Source organism: Siniperca chuatsi, linkage group LG8, assembly GCF_020085105.1.
Source record: "Siniperca chuatsi isolate FFG_IHB_CAS linkage group LG8, ASM2008510v1, whole genome shotgun sequence".
In the NCBI taxonomy this organism is placed as follows: Eukaryota; Metazoa; Chordata; class Actinopteri; order Centrarchiformes; family Sinipercidae; genus Siniperca; species Siniperca chuatsi.
This window is the reverse complement of record NC_058049.1, coordinates 1,202,760-1,228,178: the sequence shown is the minus strand read 5'-3', so window position 1 is coordinate 1,228,178 and position 25,419 is coordinate 1,202,760. Positions and strand designations below refer to the sequence as shown.

Here is a 25,419-nt window from a genome sequence, read left to right as displayed (position 1 = left end):
CTCCACTACATTTAAAATCGGACAGCTTTAGTCACTTTACAGATTAACATTTTGCAAACAAAACACGCCATCAATCTATTTATTAACTATCCAACAGCATATAAAGTTAAAGCAGCTGTAACATTAAGACGCTGCTTATGTTTTAACGCATCAGTAATATAATAAATATAATAATATAACTCAGAGAGGAACCTTTCTGCCCAACAAGTACTTTTACTTTAACTTGTAACAGTATTTTTTACAGAGGTACAGGTATTGCGAAGTAAAATGCGAGTACTTCTTCCACCTGCCTGTTCCTATAGCTACTGTAAAAGTTATCTTTTAACTCCATGATTTTAAAACATTGTTTATTTAAACAGTCTGAATGTCTGCACTAACAAACCTTAAATCAGTATAAAAGTAGTCTGGATGCAGTTTAATCTGAACAATCCAAAACACATTAATAAAAAAAACTCTGCAGCCTCTTGTTCAGTTTCCATTTGGCCTTTTTTATTCATCAAAACAAATGTTGACTGCGTGTCCACACGCACACGTCGGGCTCCATCATCACAGTATTTCTTTTCAAAGTTGGACCTTCGTGCGGTGCGTCAGCAGGTCCATCTCTCTACATAGTGTGTACATCAGAAACAGGCCGGGCCAACAGTTAAATTTAGTTCAAACACAATGTCAAAAAAAATAAAAAGTACAGAGTTACAGAGTCATGTAAAGTTCAACCAGCAGATACAGTGTTCAGTCTACAGTCTGTTAGCTAGGCAGCTTCAGCCGGACACGACCGGACAAAACTAAAACAATTAGACTAATAAAAAATAAAAGGAGGGAGACGATGAAGAGTGTGGCTGAAACATACATTCAACGCGGGAATGTAATGCTGCCGCCGGAGGCCATTTGTCATCTAAAGCGTTTTTTTAAAAATTCTTTATTCCAAACACTTCAACTTCAGAGCGACAGCACAGGAAAGAAATGAAGACTAAAAGCAGCAGAGCTCGCAGCCAAAACTGAACTAGCTTGCGTTTTTACCCCCCAAGAGGAGAAAAATAATAAAAAAAGAAAAAAGGTTAAAGGTCACCTGACATGGAAGCAGGGAACTCCAGTTCACCTCGAGGCCCAAAATCTGAACTCACCGACAAAACACGTCAGACTCTTAAAAAAAAAAAAAAAACTCATCAGCTCTGGCTTTTCCCCGCCAACCGCCTGTCAAAACCCATCAGCCAATCGCTACAGAGCTTGCTCATCACTGGTGGGAAGAGCCAATCCTGACCCGAATTTAAAAAAAATCGACAGGAAGACGTTTATAGCTGTTTAACCATCTGGAAAACTGAAGTGTGATACAACAAGGGACAGAAACAGACACGTAAACAGTCACTTCATGGATACAAGACTGGACTAATGTAGTTTCTTTTCAACACACTTTCAGATTCACAAAAACCCGGTTTTATTTTTAATTTTATTGAACTCTCCGAACTGTACACTGACGCCACAGAGGTGAGCGCGCTCGCTCACACCGGAGTCGGATCGCCGCCTCTTTTACCAGCACGTAATCTCACGTACTCGTCTAGTTTCTTCAGCGTAATAATCCTCGTGATTTCATGATTAATTAAAAAAAAAAAAACACACATAACTAATGACGACGCTGAACCCAAGTTCGCTTCTTTTACAGGCAAAGTTCATGGAATTATTTCTCGTGCGTTTGTTTGTTTTCTCGTGATCACGAAAGTCCTTCGCAGAGTTTCACCGCTAATGGAGAGAAAGTGTCCTGATGGCGGCGCTAGAGGAAAGGTCAGCGACGTCACTGATGTAACGCTGGTCAACAGTTGGACGAGCGGACAGACGAGCAGAGTGAACGTCAGTCTCAGACTTTGCTGCTAACAGGAAAACGCCACTATTCACGTCCACTATGGCAGGTTACGCTTTCTGGCCATGTGCTGGTTTTTAGGCGCGACTGGCAGCCATTTCCCAGCCCGTAACTGAGGTCACGTGACCGGCAGCCGCCCAACAGGAAGTCGTCAAGCGGCGGCAGCAGCAGCAGACGATGACGACAACAAAACTAGTTTACGTTATAATCCGTAATATTTCAGTTCAATAAATTTAATCAACTTTGAGTTTCTGTTTTGACTTAAATCAAGGTCCACTTGCTAGCCTTTTTCCCCCCCCGAGCTTTCAACCTCATCTCGTGGTCTTCATCAGTGGATAAACTTTGCTCAGTTGTCTCGATGTGACCCAGTATGGAACTTCTGTCACGGATGAACTTTTGGCACAATCGATCAAACATCATCCCTCGATGAAGACCGCGAGATGCAGTTGAAAGCTCTGGAGAAAAGCTAGTAAGGGACCTTGACTTGACATTAATTTTGTCAAGAAGATATTTCCATGGTTAAGAATTAACTTTCACGCTCAAGTGCTGTCTCTTTTCAACATGGGGCTAAACTCCAACATGGACTCAGGGGGGGCGGCGGTGACCGGCGGTGCCGCAGGTGGACAGGTGTGAGATTAAGCGCCTGAGTTTTTCCCCCTTAGTGCCTTTTTCTTTTCATATGGGGTCGATGAAAGAGGGACTGGGTGTCCGTCCACCTGCTGACACGAAGATTTTTTAAAGCACCAAACAAAAAGACGACAGCAGCTCATTTTCCTGACTGAAGGAACTTTTAACGCGGGACTTGAAATGCAAAAAGGAAGCGTGAAACTGGAAGCGCGGGAATTTTTTCTTATTAAAAAAAAACAACACGATTCTGAAGCTGAGATGTTGGTTGAGAAACCGTCTCAGATCCTGGTTTCGTCTCTGCCTGGGAGCCTAAACTCAGGGACCTAAAACTCCGAAAATACTCTTCAACTGGACGGGGAGGAACTAACCAGGGATACGAGCCGCCATCGCGTTTGTTTGGGCTGAACTCTCTCAAGAAAATAGGATCTGCAATAACGGACTACAAGAGAGTGAAAACCTTGTATCTCCAAAGTGTCACAAGACAAGAACTGGAGATATGAGGTTTTCATTTGTTGCGAACGAGCCGTGGATATAAACGGGTTTTGGTGTCAGAAGCTCGTCTGCTGCTGCCAGTAACCATCACAACGCTGACTCGACTCTTTTGACTGAGGCGTGCCAAGCCAGGACCGGTCTGACAAGATCAGCGCCAGGTAACAAAAACACCTGCCGCTCACCACAGTTAACTACACGTGCAATTAAAAATCCAGCTCTGACTCTCTCCAACCATTTTAGGTTCTGCGGTCTGACCCTGTGGATGACCTCTGACCTTCCCCGCTGCCACCAGGACAATAAAACACAGTAGAAATACTGAGGAGAAAACATGAGCGCTGTGTGTTCCCAGTGGTGCTAACGTGGAGCTAACTGCTTTCGAACTAAAAAAAACACTTAAATGACAAGAAAATGAGATGAAAAAGGAAGAAAACGTTGTGTCAGCTGGAGTGTTGCCAGTTATTATTTTAATATATTAGCATGTCGCCTGCTGCGGTAAATCAATAAACTGCGGGTTACTTTAGGATGCTAGCTAATTTGTAAAATCTAGGAAGGCTAATGAGCCAACTGTTAGTAGGTGAATTAGCTTTTAGCATGCTAATTAGCTAGTTGTTGGTAAGTACATTATTTGTTGCCTTGTTAGCAGCCCGCTGTTAAATTGTAGTAGCTAATTAGCAGGCTAGAAGACTAATTAGCAACACTTTTGGTAGGTTAATTCCCTGACCATTTGTAGGATAACAATTTTCCAGACTCACAGACATAAATCAACTGTTAGCAGGTGAATTTGTGTGTTGCTCACAAGCTAGCTGCTAGCCTGGAAAGTTGGAAAGTTAATCACAGTGTTTGTGGGCTAATTAGCAGCCTGTTTGTAGGCCAACTGGCAAGACTTTTGGTTGGAGAATTCTCTCACCATTTGTTGGATAACTCTGACTACTGTTAGCCTAATAAGCACCCTGATAGTTGGCTAATTAGCTGACTGTGGGTAGCCCAAGCGGGAAGATGGCTACTTCAGATTGTTTGCTAGCTATTGACTGTTGATAGCAAATAGTTTCTAGGCTATTGAACAGTCTAATTAGCAAGACTTTTGGTTTTATTTCCTTGACCGTGTGAATGGTTATCCTGACTGTTGTTAACCTAATTAGCAGCCTGTTGGTGGACTATTTAACAAGACTTTTGGTAGGATAAGCCTAACTGCTCCTGTCTTAATTATTAGGCTAATTAGCAGTCTGTTAGTAGCCCAAGCAAGATCATGGTAGGCTCTCTCAGATTGTAGGCTAAGTAGCGGGTGTTGATAGCCAAATATCCATCTGTCAGGAGCCTAATTAGCAAGTTGCTGAGGGCTAATTAGCAGGCTGTTGGTAGGCAGGGCCACTTGCTAGCTCAGGGTGGCGGTGCGTCGGACGGGACGGGACGTGACCCCGTGGGTTCGAGTCTGCTCAGGTGTTGTTAAGGAATGATGCAGGAAGTTTTAGTTAATCTCAGTTAATCTCTTTCAAAAACAAAAACCCTTTAAATCACGCTAACTCCTGTTCATACTGGAATCATCATCATCATCATCATCAGGCGTCCATATTGAGGTCTTGATTAGTTTCCTGTCGGCTTCGCTGCTTCCATGGGTTCCATTTAGGCTTCATCGCCTCGGAGCAGAGGAGTAGAACAAGAGGGGGGAGGATTTTAGAGAAGGAGAGGGGAGGGGAGGGGGGTGTTGAGGTCAGGGCTGTGGATTCAGAGATATCAGTCCCTTCTGACCTTCCTGTTCCTGGGAGATCTCCGCAGAACGTCGTCCTCCAACTTCTACAGAGGAGAGAAGAGAGAAACGTTAAGGTTCAGCTTATTCGCCCATAAAAAACAAAACGTGGAGATCACAGCGCTCCCATCCAAAGCCGATTCCCAAAACACTGGACTCTGCAGGGGAACACTTCAGCTGGTGCTGAACATGGCTGACACTTCTGCTGACAATTATATATTATGATATTAAACATTAACAGCCACTTAAATTAGCACGCGACTCTTCAACCAAACGAACACCCGTTCTAATGCTGCCGATATCGTTCGGATCGTAATTATGAGCAGCTGAATGCGAAGAAACATTCATTTCCTTGTTGTAAATCACAGCAAGGCAATCAACTGTCAATAAACTGTATTAACAGTAATATAACAGATTCAGCTCAGTCAATAAGGAAAAAAACTGATTTTACTTGTTAAAACATGCAAAATAAAAACATCTAATCTTGGTTTAATTTCCATTTATCTGGTGTGACTGTTGAAATATTGCGTGAATGCTCCCCCCCCCCCCCAATTTGTGCCAATAACTAGAGGCGAGTTACTATCCTAAAATCCAACTTTTGCATCTTTTCTTCAACCTTCAACCTAAAAACGAAGGGTACTGGTTATAGCATTTATACAGAACATGTAAGAGACTTGATGTGTTTCTTTACTTGTGGAGGAGAAGAGCTTAGGTGTTGAAAAATCGCTGTTGCTCGCTGTCATTTTAGACTGGAAGCACAAAAAAAAAAAAAAGGTCATTTTGTAACAGATACTTAAAACTGATGGACAAAGCCTACGAAAGCATATCCGTACATACAGCTGAACGGTAACTCCGTATTGTCGCAAGTTGCAATTAAGAACTCAAACAAAATTAGTTTAACACATTAAGAGTTTGGTCTCGTGCAATGCAGAACACTGGAATATATATTTCACGGCTTTGAACATCAGTTTGATTACATAACGTGATTTTTCTTAACATTTGCCATACTGCGATACAGATAGATATCAGAAAATATCCTTATTGATATCCCGACTTTAACCGTATCACCCCGACCTCAGCGAACGAGCCGCTTGTAACGTTGTTAAAACAATCTTGATCACAGACGAAAGCACCTGAACGCAGCGTTACACTGATATTAGGCCGCAGTTTTGGCCCGAAAACCTCCTCCGTCACAAAAACCCGTCTCCTCACCTCGTCGTCGGCTGTCGCCTCCTTCTCTTCCTCCTTCTCTGCTTCCTCTTTGTCCGCAGGGCTTTCCTCTCCGTCACTCTTCTCTGCTGCTGCTGCTGCTGAGAGAAGAAACGACAGTCAGACCATCGGTGTCGGACAGCAGGACGCCGCAGAGACACAGAGCTAAAGAGTTTTCTGAACTCAAGACATCGTAGCAACCTGGACTGCTCTTCTCTGCCTCTTCAGCCTTCTCCTCTTCCTCCTCCTCCTCCTCCTCCTCTTCCTCCTCCTTCACGTCGGGCTGAGCTTCGTCCGTCTTCTTGTACTCTGCTGCCGGCGTCGCTGGGCTCTTCTTCTGCAGAACAAAAACAGTTCGGGTCAACTTCACAGACGCACAGATTCAGAAAACTTCAACTGACAACCTCTCGAGACCTTTTCAAAGCCACGCACTGACCTTAAAAATTAACTTATAGAGTAAAAGACAAACAAACATGGACGTCAAGTAAAAAAAAGATACAATAAATTTCTTGTCTTACGTTCCACCACCACATATTTGAAATCTACACAATTAATTTCTCGCCTAAAAAAACCCAAGCAAACATTCTCTAAATTAAATATAAATCACACAATAAACAGCTGTAATACAAAGCAGAGGCTGACATTTTTTCGGATTCCCATGAATGAGAGTCAATTTCACTCTTCATCACAGGACTGGGACGAGAAAGTCAACGGGAGCGGGCAGGACGGGAACCATGGGTCCGTTTTTATATATAAATATGCAGTTTTAATATGAAAAACTCCCCCGCTATTTTCTGATTTACTTATTTAAACAAATAAAAATAAATCAGGAACGGGATGGGACGGCAGTGAAAATCCGCTCCCGGGTCACCCTCTAATACAAAGGTTGTCTTTTTAGTTGTGGCGTGCCGTTGCCGATGACGTTTCACAACAAAAAAACCCAAAAAAACAAGAGCAGACGAAGCAGACTGCTGTCTAGACCACAGGAACAGACGCAGAACTGGCACCGGCAGCTCACAGAGAAACAAGCACGAAGCTACTCTAACAGCAGCAGTCACCGGGCCCGAGGAGGCGGCGGCGGCGGGGGGGCGGTTTGGGCGTCCGGCTTCGTTAAACTCTTCCTGTAAGCTGGTGAGACTCAACTGACCCTGAGCTGATCCGGACGACCTCTGTGGAAGGTCACACACACACACACACCAGACTGACAACAGGCTGCGTGAGGTTATAGTGCAAGCCGTGCGTGAAGTGTGACGTTCAGGAGCTCCTACGTCATATTTCTGACTTCATCCGAAAGTCAGCTCATCACTTCATTTCCCCTCGAGGTACAAAGACTCTTCTATCCAGCTAACGGTACTGCGTGCGAGCGTATATGTATGTGTGTGTGTGTGTGTGTGTGTGTGTGTGTGTGTGCGGGCGGCGTTACCTTTCCGGTGCAGCAGAAGACGATGATGAGGACGAGCGGTAAAGCCACAGTGAGGACGTAGACGACCCAGAGCCAGGGACGCTCCTCCGCAGCGTTCAGCATCTGCGTTGCCAGACCGGGCTACAAGAACATATACAAAAAAAAAACAAAAACAGGAAACTCCTACATGAATGAAAACACACAAATACAATAATTACAGGGATGATTTCTTGAGCAGAAAGTGAAAACTGTCTCCGGTGTTTATTTAAAGCTGTGAGCGGCACAAACTCATTTCCGTTCGCCACCAATGTGCTGAGTGGTAGGATTAATATTAACGCCTTCTCTTAACTACATTTACTGCGTTTGCCTGAAAGACTCTTTAAACAGTTCGTCAGAAGGGCAAACTAACTTATTTATTTTAATGAAGTTAGTCCCCAACTTGTTGTGAGAGGTTTTGGAAATGAACTGCTCGTTTCGGTTAGTCGACTATCAGAAGTGTCACTCATTAATTTTCTCTCATTCGACTGAATTTGCTTCCAAATATTAAAAAAAAGACACAAAACTAAGATTTATAATCACAAAAATTAAAAGTATAGTCACTTGAGACATTATAATAATCTGTGGAGCAGAGGAGGAGACATCCTGACTTTTACTCCCAAGTACGGGTCAAACTCCGGAAACACTGGATCCTACATTTCCCACAATGCACCTGGAGAGTGTCTTTTATTAGAGCCTCCCTGCCTGGTAAACAGCCACATCTTTCAAACGCCACACCTCCAGTAACGCAGACTGTATGTTAGACATTTGTAATCTGATGACGCCACTATGACATCATCAAGCCACAGACGACGTCATACGCAGGTCGGGACGTACTCAGCGTGACCGGTAAACTGATCTTCATGTGCAAAACAATGTTTACTGCCCTCTTCAAAATCAGAATCACGTAGCTGTATTAAACTGAAGCGCAAAGCGTCCCTGAACGCAGCATCCGTCTGGATGAAGCGCAAAGCGTCCCTGAACGCAGCATCCGTCTGGATGAAGCGCAAAGCGTCCCTGAACGCAGCATCCGTCTGGATGAAGCGCAAAGCGTCCCTGAACGCAGCATCCGTCTGGATGAAGCGCAAAGCGTCCCTGAACGCAGCATCCGTCTGGATGAAGCGCAGCGTCCCCCTGAACGCAGCATCCGTCTGGATGAAGCGCAGCGCGTCCTGAACGCAGCATCCGTCTGGATGAAGAGCAAAGCGTCCCTGAACGCAGCATCCGTCTGGATGAAGCGCAAAGCGTCCCTGAACGCAGCATCCGTCTGGATGAAGAGCAAAGCGTCCCTGAACGCAGCATCCGTCTGGATGAAGAGCAAAGCGTCCCTGAACGCAGCATCCGTCTGGATGAAGAGCAAAGCGTCCCTGAACGCAGCATCCGTCTGGATGAAGAGCAAAGCGTCCCTGAACGCAGCATCAGCATTTCTGTCTCACGCAGAGAGACGCTGCTTCCTTCAGAGGATTACATCATCAGTGAGGTCACTGAGGTTCACAGCAAACGCGTCACGTTTCACGACGGTAGGAAAAAACCTACAGTGCGTTCAATTTTACAAAACACTGAATTTCTGAATGACATGGAGCGTCAGTCGTGAGGGATATTTAACTAAATAAACTTAATTTGCTGCCGTCATATTAATGCGTTTCTTCAGGAACGTAACGGTTTTAAATAAAAGTATAGTGGTTTTGTTTTTCCGTTTCATTCATCAAATTAACACAGTTCACATTGTGTGTGTTCTCAGGTGATTTATGTTATTCTAACGAGATTTATATGTATTTATAACTTTCAATCTATAATTTTAAATACATATGTTTCTGTTTTTTCATAATTTATCTTTTTAGGATTATTATAATTCCTTTTGGCTTTAAAAAAAAAAATAAAATAATGTCAGTTTTACATTCTGCCAACCTGTCCAGGATTCAAACCAGCAACTTTATTTCAGTTTTCCCTTTTCACTTCTTCCTTTAATGCTACTTTGTCCTGTTTTAGTGCCTGTTTTATTCTAATTAAATGTTTTCTTCGCTCCTCAGCGCAGATTTGACCTCGGGCCTTATTGCAAAGTAAAGCGCGAGGTCACTTAAATTGTTTTGGACAAGTCGACCAATGTAACGTCCTTCCTGCACTCACCTCAGCGGCGCCCTCTGCGGCCTTCTTCAGCCCCCAGCCGTCGGCGGCCCAGCGCTCAGCGGTGTTGCGGTCGTCCGTGATGAAGAAGTTGTCGAAGAAGATGTCGGACGTCATGGACCAGAGCTCGAGCCCCAAGGCGCTGAACGGAGTCATCCTGAACGGGTGCTGGTCCTCGAAGAACGCCGGGTTGGAGATCTTCCTCGGCTTCCAGACGCCCTGAGAACAGAAACGGGTCGCAGGAAAATAACTTACACCGCCACCGACACAGCTGAACCAACCGCACCTGAACGTCTCAACGCGGGAGGGGTTTACAAACTTACCTGGTAGTTGGGGTTGTCGATCATGGGGGGCTTCCACTTGCCCTTGTAGTTGGGGTTGTCGACCATCGGTCGTTTCCAGGCGCCGCAGCCGGGGGCGGTCTCACAGGCGGGGTTAGGGACCTGAGGAGCCTCCCATTCGCCGTCCATGTCCTCGTCCCTGATGGACAGGAAGTACAGGGTTATCAGAGGGAGACAGACGAGCAGGGTCTGGAGTTTTATTTATTTATCTTATTAAAAAGGATCTTATTACTCTGGCTTTGGTGCGACAGACAGACGTTAACGTGTTTTAACTCACCAGTCCTCAGGCTTGACAGCGTCGGGGTCTCCGATGTACTCTGGCTCGTCGTCCAGCCAGCCGTCCGGTTTCACCGCGTCTTCATCTGGAATCTGAGCAGGCGCTTCCTCATCCCTGCAAACACACACACACACACACACAGATTATGGCAGCAGTGTAAGCTGGCAGCTAATCTCAGAAACATGTTGTTATAACTGCAAATGTCCGGCTCTTCCATCCAAACAGTTATTTTCCAGTATTTCCATGAAGAGTTGTGCCGATCCTGCACTTCACAACATCACTGGAGATGCAGCAGATGACAAACACTTACTAGCTCTTTCCGGAGCTTTCAACACATCATCTTTATCGTGCAGGAAACTAGTAAGCGGACTTTGAGTTGGGAATGTTTTGTCAAACTAATATTTCGATGGTCCAGAATGAGCTTTCATGCATCAACGTGAGCTCGTTTGCGCTTTTTACAAGCGGCAGACAGTCCTGATAAAACGGACAAAACAGTAGATGAGCTTCTCTGGTTTCAGCCTCAGAATTTAATCTATACCAGTTTAAATTTATATCAAAACAGTCCGAAACACAGACCTCACCCTGGGCTCAGAGAAATCCCTTTTCTGACTACTAGTCGATTAATCAAAACGCAACAGATCAAATGATCGACAGATAAATCCCATACTAAAAAACACTCAGTATGTGCCACATGCTATTTCTAATATACTGTTTTTCAGAGTCGCATGGCATCACGTCCTGTTAATTCAAAACAGTAAAACACGCAGATTTTTCCTCTAACGACTTTAGAAAAACCACCACTGATTCAACGTCGTCAGAAAGCAACATTTCTCTCAAGATGTATTAATATTTGTTTCTTTCTTGAGATCTGCTTCGAGCCGCAATTCTTGCAAGTCAGTCTGCGCGTCGACTCGTTCGAGCAATTCTGCAGTCAACGTTTCAGTGTTTTCAGTGTTTTACAGACTCGAAACCTGCTTTAGGATTAGCGTGTCGTCTGAAAAATAAACTCCAACACTTTCTTTTGTCTGATGTCACGTCAGTCGGCCAGTGACGGTGAATTACCTGCGATCAGTGAAACCTCAATTTCTCACGAAGTCATTTGTTATTTATATTAGTCATATTTTAATCATTTCTCCACTCAGGTTTGATTCTCTAACAGTGATGTAGCAGTCAACCAGTAGCTCTCAGACACTGGACTTCATCCTGGTTTCTGCGGAAACCAGCTGTGTGTACTGACCAGTCTTCGGGCTTGGTGGCGGCGGGGTCCTGGATCTTGGGCCTCTCGTCCCAGTCCTCCGGCTTTTGGTCGTCGGGGTCCTCGATCTCAGCGGGGGGGTTCACAGGGGGGGTCATGTCTGTCAGCAGGCTGCCGCTGTTCACCACCGTCTGATCCACCAGCACCTCGAAGCTGTTGTCAGGGTTCAACACTGGGGGGCGACACAGATGAGTTACACACCTGGACCGTGCTTAATGTGTGTGTGTTACCCAGTGTGTACAGGTGTGTGGTGTTTGTTTTTTTATACCCAGTGTGTACAGGTGTGTTTTCTTGTCGGTGTAGTACGTCCTCAGGTCGGCGTCAGGTTTCTTGGCGTGTTTCTCCTCGTACTCTCCTGTTTTGGGGTTTTTGTGTCTGAAGATGAAGTGCAGTTTGTAGTCTTCTCCACATTTGTCGGGTCCAAACATGATGGTGTACGGAGTTTTATCCACAAACTGGTCCTGAAGAAACACAGAGACGGACTACATTTAGTTTCTGTAGGAGTTTCAAGTCTCTTCTCCACCTCTGCATGTCTTTTTATTCTTTCATTACATCCAACTCACATATCGGTCATGCAACAACAGATACAAAACATCTTGACTCAACCCCCACCATCATTATTTAATCAGTCATTGGCAGCGGTGGAAGAAGTATTCAGACATTTTACTTAAGTAAAAGTAGCATTATCACTTAACTACACAGTAAAAATACTGTTACAAGTAAAAGAGCTGCAACAAAAAGTATCAAAAGTAAAAGCACAGGAGAATAGCCCCTGTCAAGAACAGTATTTCCCTCTGAAATGTAGTGTAGTAGAAGTAGGAAGTAGCTTAAAATGCCTAAATCTGAGGCGGCAGGTCAGCTCCAGGTTTTACAGTACAGAACTGTGGAGCTCACAGTCCAGTGTGAGGAAGAGGAGGGATCGCTGCGACCGAGAGTGCTCCGTACAAACAGACGGGCAGCAAGTATAAAACTAAGACAGACTTCTTGTCATTTAGCGCTTGAGATGTGTTCCTAATGAGAATGAACGCAGTAGTGCTTTTATTCTGATATATTCAGTTGACTAGAAGATGTCAGTTTGCAGACTGATTATTCTTGAATCGGCTGTTAACGGACACGATCATCCACACTGCCACTACTCACAGCTCCTCTACATACCGCAGATTAAACACAATATATATTACGTTTTTTAATATCTTTGTTAAGTTCCCAAATTTGAAACTGAAATTTGAGTATTTTAAAAATCGCAATTTATTAACATATGTTGGTGCACATTTTCCAACAGCTAATTACATATTTTCTTGTGTCCGGACTACCGAACAGTGTCTTAGAGGCTTACCCAAACCCCGACCTGTAGTCTGAGGATTTAATATACGTCAACATCATAGCAGTAAGTACAGTAATAGCAACCTGAACAGGTGTGTGTGTGTGCTTTTGCGTGTAATGAGTCAAACTGACCAGGTCGAGGTCAGGAGTCTGAGTCAGCAGCTTGACGTAGGCGCCGCCGCAGTCGATACCTGACTGGAAGTTCACCTCGTACCTGAGCACACAAACAGACAGACAGACAGATGAGCACGATGAAAACGTGTGACAGATAAAAGCTGACCACCGAGGAGGGAGTCAGGCGTAAAAAAGGAAAAAGTTGTTCTTACTGGACGATGAGGGGCTTGGTGTCAAAGGTGAAAGGTCGCAGCAGCTGGGCCGAGATGGCGTGATGTTTGGCTTTAGACTTCAGGACCAGACCTTTATCACCAGGGAGCTTACTGTCCTTCATCTCCTCCACCGCCCATTTACCTGTTAATAACAATATCATCATCATCGTCGTCGTGTACTGACATCTCAGCTCTACGCTGTCAAACTTCCATCAGTCCAAGCTGGACGTAGTCAGACTAAGAGGTGGGCGGTTTACCGGTTTCGTCACCGGCGTCACGTTCTGCCACGACGTGGATTTCGCAGTACGTGATAAATGTTTCAGCATATTAAAACCAACGCGTTTCACTGTGGCGGCGACGACGCACGTACAGCTGCAGCTACATCCAGTAACTTACATATTTTCCTCGCTAACGCCGACTCTGGCGACGCGAAGTTGCGGAAGGTAACGTTACGAGCAAAGCACGCCAACTTCTCTGTTGTTGGCTACAAAAAAAAAAAAAAAAAACACTAATGTCTTCATCTACTCCCACCGCCCGAGGTTTTGATGGATGATGAAAACTCTTGTGTGTGTGTGTGTGTGTGTGTGTGTGTGCTAAGCTGATTATTTTACTCCGGACTGCTTTAGCTTTGACTGCTGTAAGTTACAGAACAGGATTCGCTTCAAAGCCGACGGACGGATCGATACAGACTTTAAACTCAGAAGCTGTAAGTTCAGCCATTCTTACGTTGCTTCACTGTTTATTTAGCAGGTTTGCCTGTTGACCTTGGCGTTAGCGGGGCTAACGTGGCTAGCGTCCATTATCCCACAGGCTGGGACGATGTTGGACTAGCTAATTTTGTAATATTAAAAAGGGACAGTCAAAAGAAGTTGTGTGAGCGTTAAGCCTCATTTGAAGCCGATTAAATAACCAGAGTAGCAGGTTGGATGTTTTCACGTTGCTTTTTGTGGAACTTCATACTGCAGCTCTAACGCTAGCTCAGCTGGCTTTGATGTTACACGAAGCCCCCCCCTCTGCTCTCGCCGGTGTTATGTCCCGACTGGTTTTCCAACTAACTGGATCCCCGTAAGCGTCCACGCGTCGTGTTCACCTAACAGCAGATCTTTTTTTGGGTAGCTGGCTGTGAAGTAGCTCTCACTTACACAGAAGTTGTGACTTGAAAATCGCCGGTAACGTGTTTGTGAATGTGCGATGAATCTGGTGGCAGAGGCAGACCACAGCCGCTGTATGTGTGTCTGTTGCTGCCGTATATAAATGTACTTGACAGACACGTCCAGTACTACGCTGACTATTGTACTTCCAATACACTTTGGGTTTTCTGCCAAATAAATGCTGCTGAGATGCCTAATCCTTCCCCTCGTCTAACTCTGAGAATGAATCGCATTACATTCACTAATTAACCTCCATTACGGGACAGGCTACTCCTACAAAACACATGTAGGCCTGTACCTCATTTTCATTCCTATTTGGAGCCGATAAACACAATGTTTTAATCATTTATTTCTTAATATACAGTGAGGTAAGTATTTGAACACCCTGCTATTTTGCAAGTTCTCCCACTTAGAAATCATGGAGGGGTCTGAAATTGTCATCGTAGGTGCATGTCCACTGTGAGAGACATAATCTAAAAAAAAATAATCCAGAAATCACAATGTATGATTTTTTAACTATTTATTTGTATGATACAGCTGCAAATAAGTATTTGAACACCTGTCTATCAGCTAGAATTCTGACCCTCAATGACCTGTTAGTCTGCCTTTAAAATGTCCACCTCCACTCCACTTATTATCCTAAATTAGATGCACCTGTTTGAGGTCGTTAGCTGCATAAAGACACCTGTCCACCCCATACAATCAGTAAGAATCCAACTACTAACATGGCCAAGACCAAAGAGCTGTCCAAAGACACTAGAGACAAAATTGTACACCTCCACAAGGCTGGAAAGGGCTACGGGGGAAATTGCCAAGCAACTTGGTGAAAAAAAAGGTCCGCTGTTGGAGCAATCATTAGAAAATGGAAGAAGCTAAACAGGACTGTCAGTCTCCCTCGGACTGGGGCTCCACGCAAGATCTCACCTCGTGGGGTCTCAATGATCCTAAGAAAGGTGAGAAATCAGCCCAGAACTACACGGGAGGAGCTGGTCAATGACCCGAAAAGAGCTGGGACCACCGTTTCCAAGGTTACTGTTGGTAATACACTAAGACGTCATGGTTTGAAATCACGCGCGGCACGGAAGGTTCCCCTGCTTAAACCAGCACATGTCCAGGCCCGTCTCAAGTTTGCCAATGACCATTTGGATGATCCAGAGGAGTCATGGGAGAAAGTCATGTGGTCAGATGAGACTACAACAGAACTTTTTGGTCATAATTGGAGGAAGAAGAATGATGAGTACCATCCCAAGAACACCATCCCTACTGTGAAGCATGGGGGTGGTAGCATCATGCTTTGGGGGTGTTTTTCTGCACATGGGACAGGGCGACTGCACTGTATTAAGGAGAGGATGACCGGGGCCATGTATTGCGAGATTTTGGGGAACAACCTCCTTCCCTCAGTTAGAGCACTGAAGATGGGTCGAGGCTGGGTCTTCCAACATGACGATGACCCGAAGCACACAGCCAGGATAACCAAGGAGTGGCTCTGTAAGAAGCATATCAAGGTTCTGGCGTGGCCTAGCCAGTCTCCAGACCTAAACCCAATAGAGAATCTTTGGAGGGAGCTCAAACTCCGTGTTTCTCAGCGACAGGCCAGAAACCTGGCTGATCTAGAGTAGATCTGTGTGGAGGAGTGGGCCAAAATCCCTCCTGCAGTGTGTGCAAACCTGGTGGGAAAACCTACAGGAAACGTTTGACCTCTGTAATTGCACACAAAGGCTACTGTGCCAAATATTAACATTGATTTTCTCTTGTTCAAATACTTATTTGCAGCTGTATCATACAAATAAATAGTTAAAAAAATCATACATTGTGATTTCTGGATTTTTTTTTTTTTTAGATTATGTCTCTCACAGTGGACATGCACCTACGATGACAATTTCAGACCCGTCCATGATTTCTAAGTGGGAGAACTTGCAAAATAGCAGGGTGTTCAAATACTTATTTTCCTCACTGTATGTTCCCTTACATTGCCAACAGAGCGAATAGAGGTAGAATCGTGTTTTGAGTGGAGCATCCCTTTTATTTTTGTAAGACCGTGATATAGCAGCGTACAGACCGGAGGTCCTGTCGCCCATCGTCCAGGCTGCAGATCACGCTGTGTGGAACATTAAGACATTGCAGATCTGTACCTACCGTCGTACTTTGCGATGTCTTCGTCGGTGTCCTCCTTCTTGGCGCTGGACAGCACCCAGCTGAAACCAACAGACAGGTAGTTCAGTTACCAACACGCCCGATCAAAGAGTGCAGCTAACAGGTCTCCCAAAAAAACACGCAGGGGGAAAGTCATTAATTTAATTAATCGATCGCACATTCCTCAATCTAAACACTTAATTTGTCGCCTAAAAGTAAAAAGCTTTGAGTCTCGCTCATATCATATATCATCTAGAGATGTTCTCGGGGGCCGTGACTGATGACGTTTCACGTGTGCTCACCCGTCAAGCGTCCCCCGGTCAAAAGACTCCGCGATGAAGTGTTCCCCCATTGGCTCTGGAGCCTTGTAGGTCACCTGGACACAAAGAGGCAGAAGAAGAAAGAAGAGCAGAGTAAGACACAGCAGATTTTATTCTTTCTGCCTCTGCAGCAGCAAAATCTGACTTCACGCGTATTCTCTCTTCACGGTGAGCCGACGGTTACAGAACATACTTCAGGTGCGTTTACTTTCGGCTTGGAGGGATTTACATACTGTGGTCAAACTGGAGTTACCTGGTATTCATTTTGCAGAGCATAACAATGACAGTAAAACACAGCGTCAGCTCTTTGTTCTTCTGCCAACCACTAAGGTAGTATTGCTTTCAATCTGTAAGGTTTAAGACTCTGTCATGTTAGACTAAATTATTCTAGTTAGGAAAAAAGAAAAGAAACCGGTTTATTTGTTACGAAACTGAAGTGGGTTTTTTTTTGTGGTTTCCAGTGTGAATGCAGGTCAGTAGATCAGCTCACTGCTCCGTTATCAAACCTCCTGATTCGGCTGGTTAATGAGTAACAGACGCTTCCTGGGAAACATGAAAAACAACAACAACAACCTCCTCATAGATTAAATTAAATGTCATGACATTTAAAAAAAAGGTAGAGCGGTATTTTCTGTTTTCACGGAGAGCAGCATTTAACTGACGTCAGTTTTGTTTATACAGATTTGCCTCAGAGGGCTTTACAACACAAAAACAGACAAACTTCAACAGGAAAAACAAATCCTCCACGTAAAGGTGAGTGTAACCGTCATTAACTACTTTTGGCGTTGCACATAACTCATTCTAAGACGCTAGTTTTGCATCAGAATAATGGATAAAAGGACAGACACTGAAATACATTTCTGTTCGTTCTTGACCCTGGAAACAGCAGCTGGCGAATACAATCTCACCACTGGGTGCGGTCAGTGGAGTTCTGGAGCTTTCGACTGGGATGTACGAGCTTCTTCGGTTTGTTTTGTTACGTTACAGCCCAACAAATTTAATCAAACATTTCAGATTTGCTCACAGAATAGAAACTGGTTTCATCGCGTTTCTTTTGTTCCACTCAGATCTACAAGTCCTGTTCTCATCATGTCGACTTAGTACTGAAGAAGAAGAAGAAGAAGAAGAAGAAGAAGAAGAAGGAGGAGGAGGAAGATGAAAGAAGAAGGAAGGAGGAGGAGGAAGATGAAAGAAGAAGGAAGGAGGAGGAGGAAGGAGGAAGATGAAAGAAGGAAAATAACTTATTAATCGCTTTCAGGAAAATCAATAAAAAGAAATTCCACTGTTTTTTTAAAAACACACAGGCCCGAAATACAAACACGCAGCGTCACAGGACCGACTGGGGTTAGAGACAGTCTACTACATCAGTACTACGTCTACTATTACATCAGTACTACGTCTACTACTACATCCAGTACTACGTCTACTACTACATCCAGTACTACGTCTACTACTACATCCAGTACTACGTCTACTATTACATCAGTACTACGTCTACTACTACATCCAGTACTACGTCTACTACTACATCCAGTACTACGTCTACTACTACATCCAGTACTACGTCTACTATTACATCAGTACTACGTCTACTACTACATCCAGTACTACGTCTACTACTACATCTACTACTACATCCAGTACTACGTCTACTACTACATCTACTACTACATCTAACTACGTCTACTACTACTACATCTAGTACTACAACTACATCTAGTACTACAACTACATCTAGTACTACATCTAGTACTACTACTACATCTACTACTACATCTAGTACTACTACATCAGTACTACTACTACATCAGTACTACGTCTACTACATCTACTACGTCTACTACATCTAGTACTACGTCTACTACATCTACTACTACGTCTACTACATCTACTACGTCTACTACATCTAGTACTACATCTAGTACTACATCAGTACTACATCTACTACTACGTCTACTACATCTAGTACTACATCTAGTACTACATCAGTACTACATCTACTACTACGTCTACTACATCTAGTACTACGTCTACTACATCTAGTACTACATCTAGTACTACATCAGTACTACATCTACTACTACGTCTACTACATCTAGTACTACGTCTACTACATCTAGTACTACGTCTACTACATCTAGTACTACGTCTACTACATCAGTACTACAGTCTTATAAGTAACCGTTAGCAGTCTTACCTTCGGTGCAGGAGGAGTTTTCGGAGCAGTTGGAGCCTCATCCTGCATGTCCCCCTCCAGCTCCTCCAGCTCCTCCTCCTCACCTCCGGCCAAACCCAGATCCAGCTCGTCCTCCACGTCCACGTCGTCACCGAGACTGTCCTCAATCAGGTCCTCGGCCCGAGAGACAGGGGCCAAGCTGAGGCAGAGGAGGCCCGCTGCCAGAAGAACGAAAAACCCGACCCTCTGATCCATAGTCTGCGGAGAGAGGAGAGAGTGAGCACATCTGGTCCAGCTGTTCGGCTTCCTGTTAGTTTTTACTCTCACCGGGACTCTTCGCGTGCGGCTCGACTCATCCAGGCTAACCTGCCGTTGTCAGGCTAAAATAAACCCGTTTATTTCCACTTCCACGCTCTGACCGCTGTCGAACATACGGTCGGACTGCGAGCGATGTCGGCGAGGTTCCCGATGGGCGTTCGAGAGACTTTTAAGTGATAATCAGGAGCCTGCTATATGAGGAAAACCTTACTAAAATCTCTTGAAAATCAAGTTTTAGTGTTCAAGTGACAAAGTGAAAAATTAAATGCCGTATGTTCTGGTCTTTTAGTTTATTTAGTTTTGCTCACAGTATCTCAAACTATATTTTATCATGTATAAGTAAAGAAAAAAAAAAGTCTGCATTAAAAAAAGTATAATAATAATAATAATAATAATAATAATAATAGTTATAAATAAAAGTTTAAGATCCAAAACTCCACGTACGAAGAAGAACAGGTCCCAGGTTGAAAGCAGCCAGCAGGACGTCCTTATGTTGTATTGATGTTCACGTTCCCTGCTGCATTTTAAAGCTCTACAAACTGGATTTTCCTATAAACAGCTGCACTTCATAAAGAAAAAAGTGACATATTTCATATTGTGTCCCGCCATCATTAACACACACAGAGCAGTTTGTTAACCTGCGTTGCCCTGACGCCCGTCCATCGCCATGGTAACCAACCAGCACCCACAGGACACCTCAGAGCCGTTAACCTAACGAGATTACACCCCGCGGGATTACCGCGCACACACACACACACACACACACACACACACACAGAGCACGGACAATTTACTCTGCACATCAACACCGTGGTGCCTGCAGGTTACTCATTACACCAACACACACCTGTGTTTACAGGTAAATAAAGTAGAGATGCATATATATAGAACATTTCGTGGCCGATAAAGACAATCGATAATTCTGTTGTGTAACATGAAGACAACACCAGCTACCTTTATAAAATGGATTAAGATAAACATTTTAACATGTTCGAAATGTATAAATGTTTCTAAATGTCTTCAACAGGCCTTGACTCAAATTTCCGCGGCTGATAAAGCCGCAGGTCAAAAAGGACAAGCCTTTATTAAAAACATTTCTCACTTTAAGAAAAAACATTTGACTTATTTTATCCTGAAACATTTTTTATTTTTTTTTAATATATAAGTTAAGCTAAAGTTTCGACACTCAGGTCTTAATTAGGCAAATTAAAGAAACGTTTAAACTACAACGATGGCCGATTAGCCTGATGATGACTCAGCAGAATCAAATAAAGTTTCAGGAGCTATAATCCAGCGCGTCGATGCTCTCCGGCTTTTCTTTCGCCGAATCACCTGGCTGAAATACCTGCTGGGACGTGCACACGTCTGCCTCCCTGCGGTGATCATGTTAAACCCACAAAATGAGTCAAAAACCATCAACACTGTAATACAGCATCCTCACTCCACTTCCAAAACTGTCTAAAGCATAATCTCACGCAGCACAAACGTCTGTTCAGAATAATTACTCGCTGCTCTGATCTGTTCTACGAAAACTGACCTATAAATAAAGTCAAAAAGGGACAGATGAATGCAGGCAGATGAATATCATCTCCTCTTGGCTAAAACCTGATGCTGCAGTTCACGTTAATCTGCTGCACGTCTCACTCCGCCTGCAGGGCTAATCAGATTAGCCCTGCAGCGGGATTAGCACGCCTGGCTAACAGCCCGGCAGTTTAGTGATGAGCGTGACCGGAGACGGTTCAGAAAGGAGTCGGCGCACTTAAGAGTCATTTCCTGCGTCACCTGGGTTTCGCCACGGCCCCGCCCCTTTAGGAGCGGCGAGTCCTGTTCACGCCAATGGGAGAAGCAAACGCGAGCGCAGATTGTGACCGATTCTTTCGCCCCGTAGTCACCGGAGTAAATACCGGACCCATTTTTCACGAGACACGTATCTTCTGAACAGCCTGACACTAAAAACGGCGCTTTTCAGACAAATCGGGAGAAAATTAACTTAGATCGAGACCCGTCTCTGATATCTCCTCCTCTCTCTGGTTCCTGCCGACGTCGCTTTCCAACCGGATAAACAGAAATTTAAATATAAAATAAAAAAGGGACTTACACGCAAAACCAGCAATTAAAAGTTAAAACTGTAATAAAACTTGAGTTTCTTATCATCCGATTACTCGATGGGATAATCGGTAGAATACTTGATTACTAAAATAAAATCGACAGCTGCAGCCTTAGTGCATTTGTTGGGGACTATTTTCAGCGGCGGATTAATCCACATTTGGTGCTCTAGTGAGTGTTTGGCTCACTGATGTGTTTTTAGTAGTTTCTGGACAACAATGGAGCTCTGCGGCATTGAGGAACATCGACAACGTGGTTTTCCTACATCCTGCGGAGATACTCCGCTCTCAGAGGCTCTCTGATTGGCTGATAAAACGACAGCCTCTCTTAATCAGTTCAGTAAAACCAGCTGAAGTCTCTGTTATGCAGCACCGGAGGCCTGGAGTTACAGTTACAGTCAGTTAATCTGATATTAGAGTCAGTTTAGCCCTCAGGACATCTGCTGCTCCCCTGATTCGCTGTCTGATAACCACGCTGGTTTCTAACTGGGTCTGAAAAGGAGACACAGTTTCCCCAGAGTCCAGGGTGACGTCTTCAGATGTCTTGATTTGTCCGACCGACGGTCTAAAACCCAAAGATATTCAGTTTACTGTGATATAAAAACAGAAAATAATCACACCTGAGAAGCCGAAACTAGCTAAACATTTGGCATTTTCGCAATTAAACAACTAAAATGATCAATCGATAGTTTTCTCTCAATCTCATCGATTGGCCAACATCGCTACGTTAATATATTACAAACCGGCACCAACGTTTGGTCCGTTTATTAGTCTCTGATGAGACATTTCCTGAATCAAATGCTTAATTTTGTTACTTCTAGACTATAAAATCAACTCAATATCAGTGACGTGACAATATGTTGGAAATGATTATTAATACTTCTGCAAGATATTTAGATACCTGACAGTTACTAATCATATGGACGAGCAGGTAAAAGGTATTTATTATTATTATTAAGAAAGAGAAAGATTATTTATTTAAACCTAAATGTGAGATAACAGTCACAATATTAACTGTATAATTGACGATGCATCGCGAAACTCTACTGTATTTTATTCAGGTAAAGTTCTTGTCTGGCTTTGCTTTAGGACAATATTAACCACTCATAAATTTGGTTTATTGGGGGGATAAAAATGTATTAAAATTAACTTTCTTCAGGCATTTCTGGGCGTGGAGATGATTTAAAGACACTTAAATTTACCTAACCAGTATTTTGAGCAGCTTCACTTCATTAAACAGTGTGATCAGCCGGCAGCAGTTAACTCCAGCAGACAGGACGGGCAGGTTACTACTTCAACAGAAATAAACAGCGAGGAGCCCTCTTCCTTTACATGGTGACGAAATATAAACACCGAATGACTGACTGTGTGTCTCAACTACAATGTGTCGCTCATCTCTCACTTTCAAACGGCCAATGAGCTTAAAAAACACCCACTGTTGTTGAGTTAAATACACCAAATATGAGTCTTCAGAACAAGAATTATCGCCGTTACTGAGCAGAAACCAGTTTAATTTAGTTTGGAGTTGTTTCACGGCAATCATGGAAACAAATGAAACTGAAAATATTTATGCATTAAAAAAACATTTACTTATTGATTTCGTGACTTATCCATTATTGTTTTTGCAAAATTGGTACATGTTCTCAGCATTTTTTTAAATCAAGTTAAATGAGATTTTTGAAGCTCAAACCTGCAGAGTGAATCCTGCACTGTAGTCCAAACGGCTTTATAGTAAATGATTTGGAAGACTGGTCTATGTAAAAAAAAAATATATATATCTTATTAAAAAGTAATTTTAAATTACTAATTAAATTTTCGCGTGCGCTGCCATCTAGCGTTTACATTTTCACTCTGCTGCTCAACCGGCCAATTCCAGAAACTCTGGCAGGAAACTAATCTCGCAGTAATCTGGTTTCTATTTGAATGACTTCAGATCGGAGCGGGTGGCGGTCGGGTACGCCACCCTGAGCGAAACCAGCAGGTCGATCTGGTCGGGCTGCTTCACCCAACATGAGGTCATGAAGCAAACCACACGTGGACTCGTTATAAACCTGGTTCAGGCTTTGTTAAAGCTTGGAGTCGCTGCTAGATAATAACCGTCCTATAAAATGCGCCTGAAAGCAAAAGAAACAGTCACCGGGACTCATTAGTGATCAATTGATTAGCCGAGGGGAAATTAATTAATGACAAGACGGCTGCTTCCAGCTTCTCAAATGTGAGGATTTGCTGCTTCTAACAGCTGCAGACTGAGCCCCGCTGGGGTCTTGGTGTAACCTGGTTCCAGACCAGGTCTGGTGTTGAATGATGAAGTTTTGGGGGTCTGGGAATTTGTGATGGGGCATTTGACATTATTTCAACAATTAAATTTTAAGAAGACAAAATGTTTTTGAGCCTCTGGCCTTCATCAGAGGGACACTGTCTTCTGTAAATTAATAAACCCTCAGCCATCATTAGTCAACGTAATAACGCACCGATTCTCCACATGTAAACTATTCACTTTCTAAAAAAAAATCTACACTTAAATCAAGAATTAACTGCTCACATTCAACAGTTAAATAACTCCTGTGCCCTCAAATTTGAGGGTCTTCTAATTGCTTTTTCTGTCAACGGCTGAACAATTAAAGTGGGTTTTATAATAAAAAAATAAATAAAAATGTGTTGCTGTCTGAGATGTTATTAAGCATTAATAACTTAGATTAAATACTACAATTTGAAGAAGAATCAAAATACATTTCCCTTGACTGCTTTTGAGTTTATTTTATAAATACAAGTAGTATCTCGTATTTATTCTGTACTTCTTCATTTCAACACTTCGTTGAACTTACGATGTTTACAGTAAAGTTGAAATACTGGTGATGAGTAAAAACATGAAAACTGAAACGAAAGCCATAGTTTTAAAAAGGCTGCAAGGAAATATCTTCAATGCTCAAACAGTCAACTGACATAATCAGTCAAGCAACTGATCTGATGATCAATTAATCGTCTAAGCCATTTCTCTTCTCCAGTTCTTGGATTTGCTGCTTTTCTCTGTTTCATATAATTTTAAAAACATAATATATATCTTTGGGTAATTGACTATTGGTGGAAAAGACATCTGAAGACATCTTGGAATATGTGAAATTGTGGTGGAAGTCTTTCAACATTTCCTCCTTTTTTTTTTTTTTTTTTAAAGTGAATGATTAATCAAGATAACTGATTGACAGGTTACAAATAATCATTAGCTGTAGATCCATATCTTTTTAACCTGACATAATTGGTATCGTCAGACATTTTGGTATCTCCTATACAGTTTTAAATAAAGTTATCTGTGTTTGAACAATATTTGGTTGCACAACATGGGTTTGTAATGATGGAGCCTCTGATGGCTAACATGCTAACTGACTCCCGACACACACTCATTCACTGGTTTTTCCTTTACATCGCTTTGTGTCAACATTTCAGCTGCCATTAAATGTTCCTTACCGATTCATTCAGCTCTCCCAAGTGTCCTCAAAAGAGCTGCCTTTCTCCGCTACGTACACGGTTGAGTTAGCTAGCTTAGCTTAGCTTAGCTGCGATGCTGCTTACGAAACAACTGTCAGTGTAGGATCTGAGCCAAGTGAACTTGTACTTTCTTGTAATGAACGCAGTCAGAGTTTTAGTCACCTGGACAAAAGTGGTCTGACTGGAACATACCGCTAAATATTTAATGTATGAGTAAAACAAATGTCAGTTAAGGCAAACGCAGCAGGCTAACTTGCTAGCTGAATTCACCTGTAGTTAATTAGCCTCAGTTAGCCACTCAGCCCAATGCTAACAGCATGCTGGAGACACGGAGCTTTATCTTTAACGGATAAAAGCGGACATTATATAAATAATTAGTGCACAGACAGTATAAATAAACCTACATTTCTCAGAAATCATTACACTCCCGCTGTGTTCCCCAGTAGAAAGTGACATTTATCGGTCTCTTTACTCACCTCCGGCTTGCCGATGTGACCGCCTGGGAACTACTGAGGAGGGTCACGTGGGTTATTGGGTGGCAGAACCCCCCACCCCCGTTCCTCTGTCGCTGATTGGTCATTGAGAGCGAATATTTGACGTTTCCTGTCAACTGTCAAGAGATGATTGGTCGAAGGAAAATCTCGGTCGAACTGGACAGTGCCCGCCCCCTGGAGCTGTACCTCGTGGACAGCGATGATTGGTCGAGCTGCAAGAGGGGGTGTGCG

At 43.4% G+C, this 25,419-nt stretch overlaps 1 protein-coding gene across 6 annotated transcripts; it reads right to left on the bottom strand.

Annotated features, from left to right (window-relative positions):
- Positions 1-467: 467 nt before the first annotated feature.
- On the bottom strand, positions 468-25,322 carry canx (calnexin). 6 transcript variants are annotated; one of them, XM_044206030.1, is made up of 16 exons: positions 25,171-25,322; positions 18,810-19,046; positions 16,595-16,668; positions 16,296-16,354; positions 13,009-13,150; positions 12,815-12,896; positions 11,628-11,820; positions 11,342-11,531; positions 10,105-10,218; positions 9,810-9,966; positions 9,490-9,705; positions 7,348-7,467; positions 6,126-6,261; positions 5,928-6,025; positions 5,407-5,464; positions 468-4,762 (listed from the first exon to the last, which is right to left on the bottom strand). In XM_044206030.1, the coding sequence occupies exons 2-16, from the start codon at positions 19,041-19,043 to the stop codon at positions 4,680-4,682; spliced, it is 1,956 nt and encodes a 651-aa protein (XP_044061965.1). In that variant the 5' UTR covers positions 19,044-19,046; positions 25,171-25,322; the 3' UTR covers positions 468-4,679. The 6 variants fall into 6 exon arrangements, with proteins under 6 accessions (XP_044061965.1, XP_044061966.1, XP_044061967.1 ...); XM_044206031.1 differs by having other exon boundaries at positions 5,928-6,022; XM_044206032.1 differs by having other exon boundaries at positions 5,928-6,019.
- Between the last annotated feature and the right edge of the window lie 97 nt (positions 25,323-25,419).

Excerpts from the sequence above, each read along its gene's own strand:
- canx (XM_044206030.1), bottom strand. The coding sequence starts at position 19,043 with ATGGATCAGAGGGTCGGGTTTTTCGTTCTTCTGGCAGCGGGCCTCCTC. Across the intron at positions 16,669-18,809 it reads AAACTCCTCCTGCACCGAAG|GTGACCTACAAGGCTCCAGA; the intron begins GTAAGACTGCTA and ends CTTTGTGTCCAG. Across the intron at positions 13,151-16,295 it reads AGACATCGCAAAGTACGACG|GTAAATGGGCGGTGGAGGAG; the intron begins GTAGGTACAGAT and ends TGTTATTAACAG.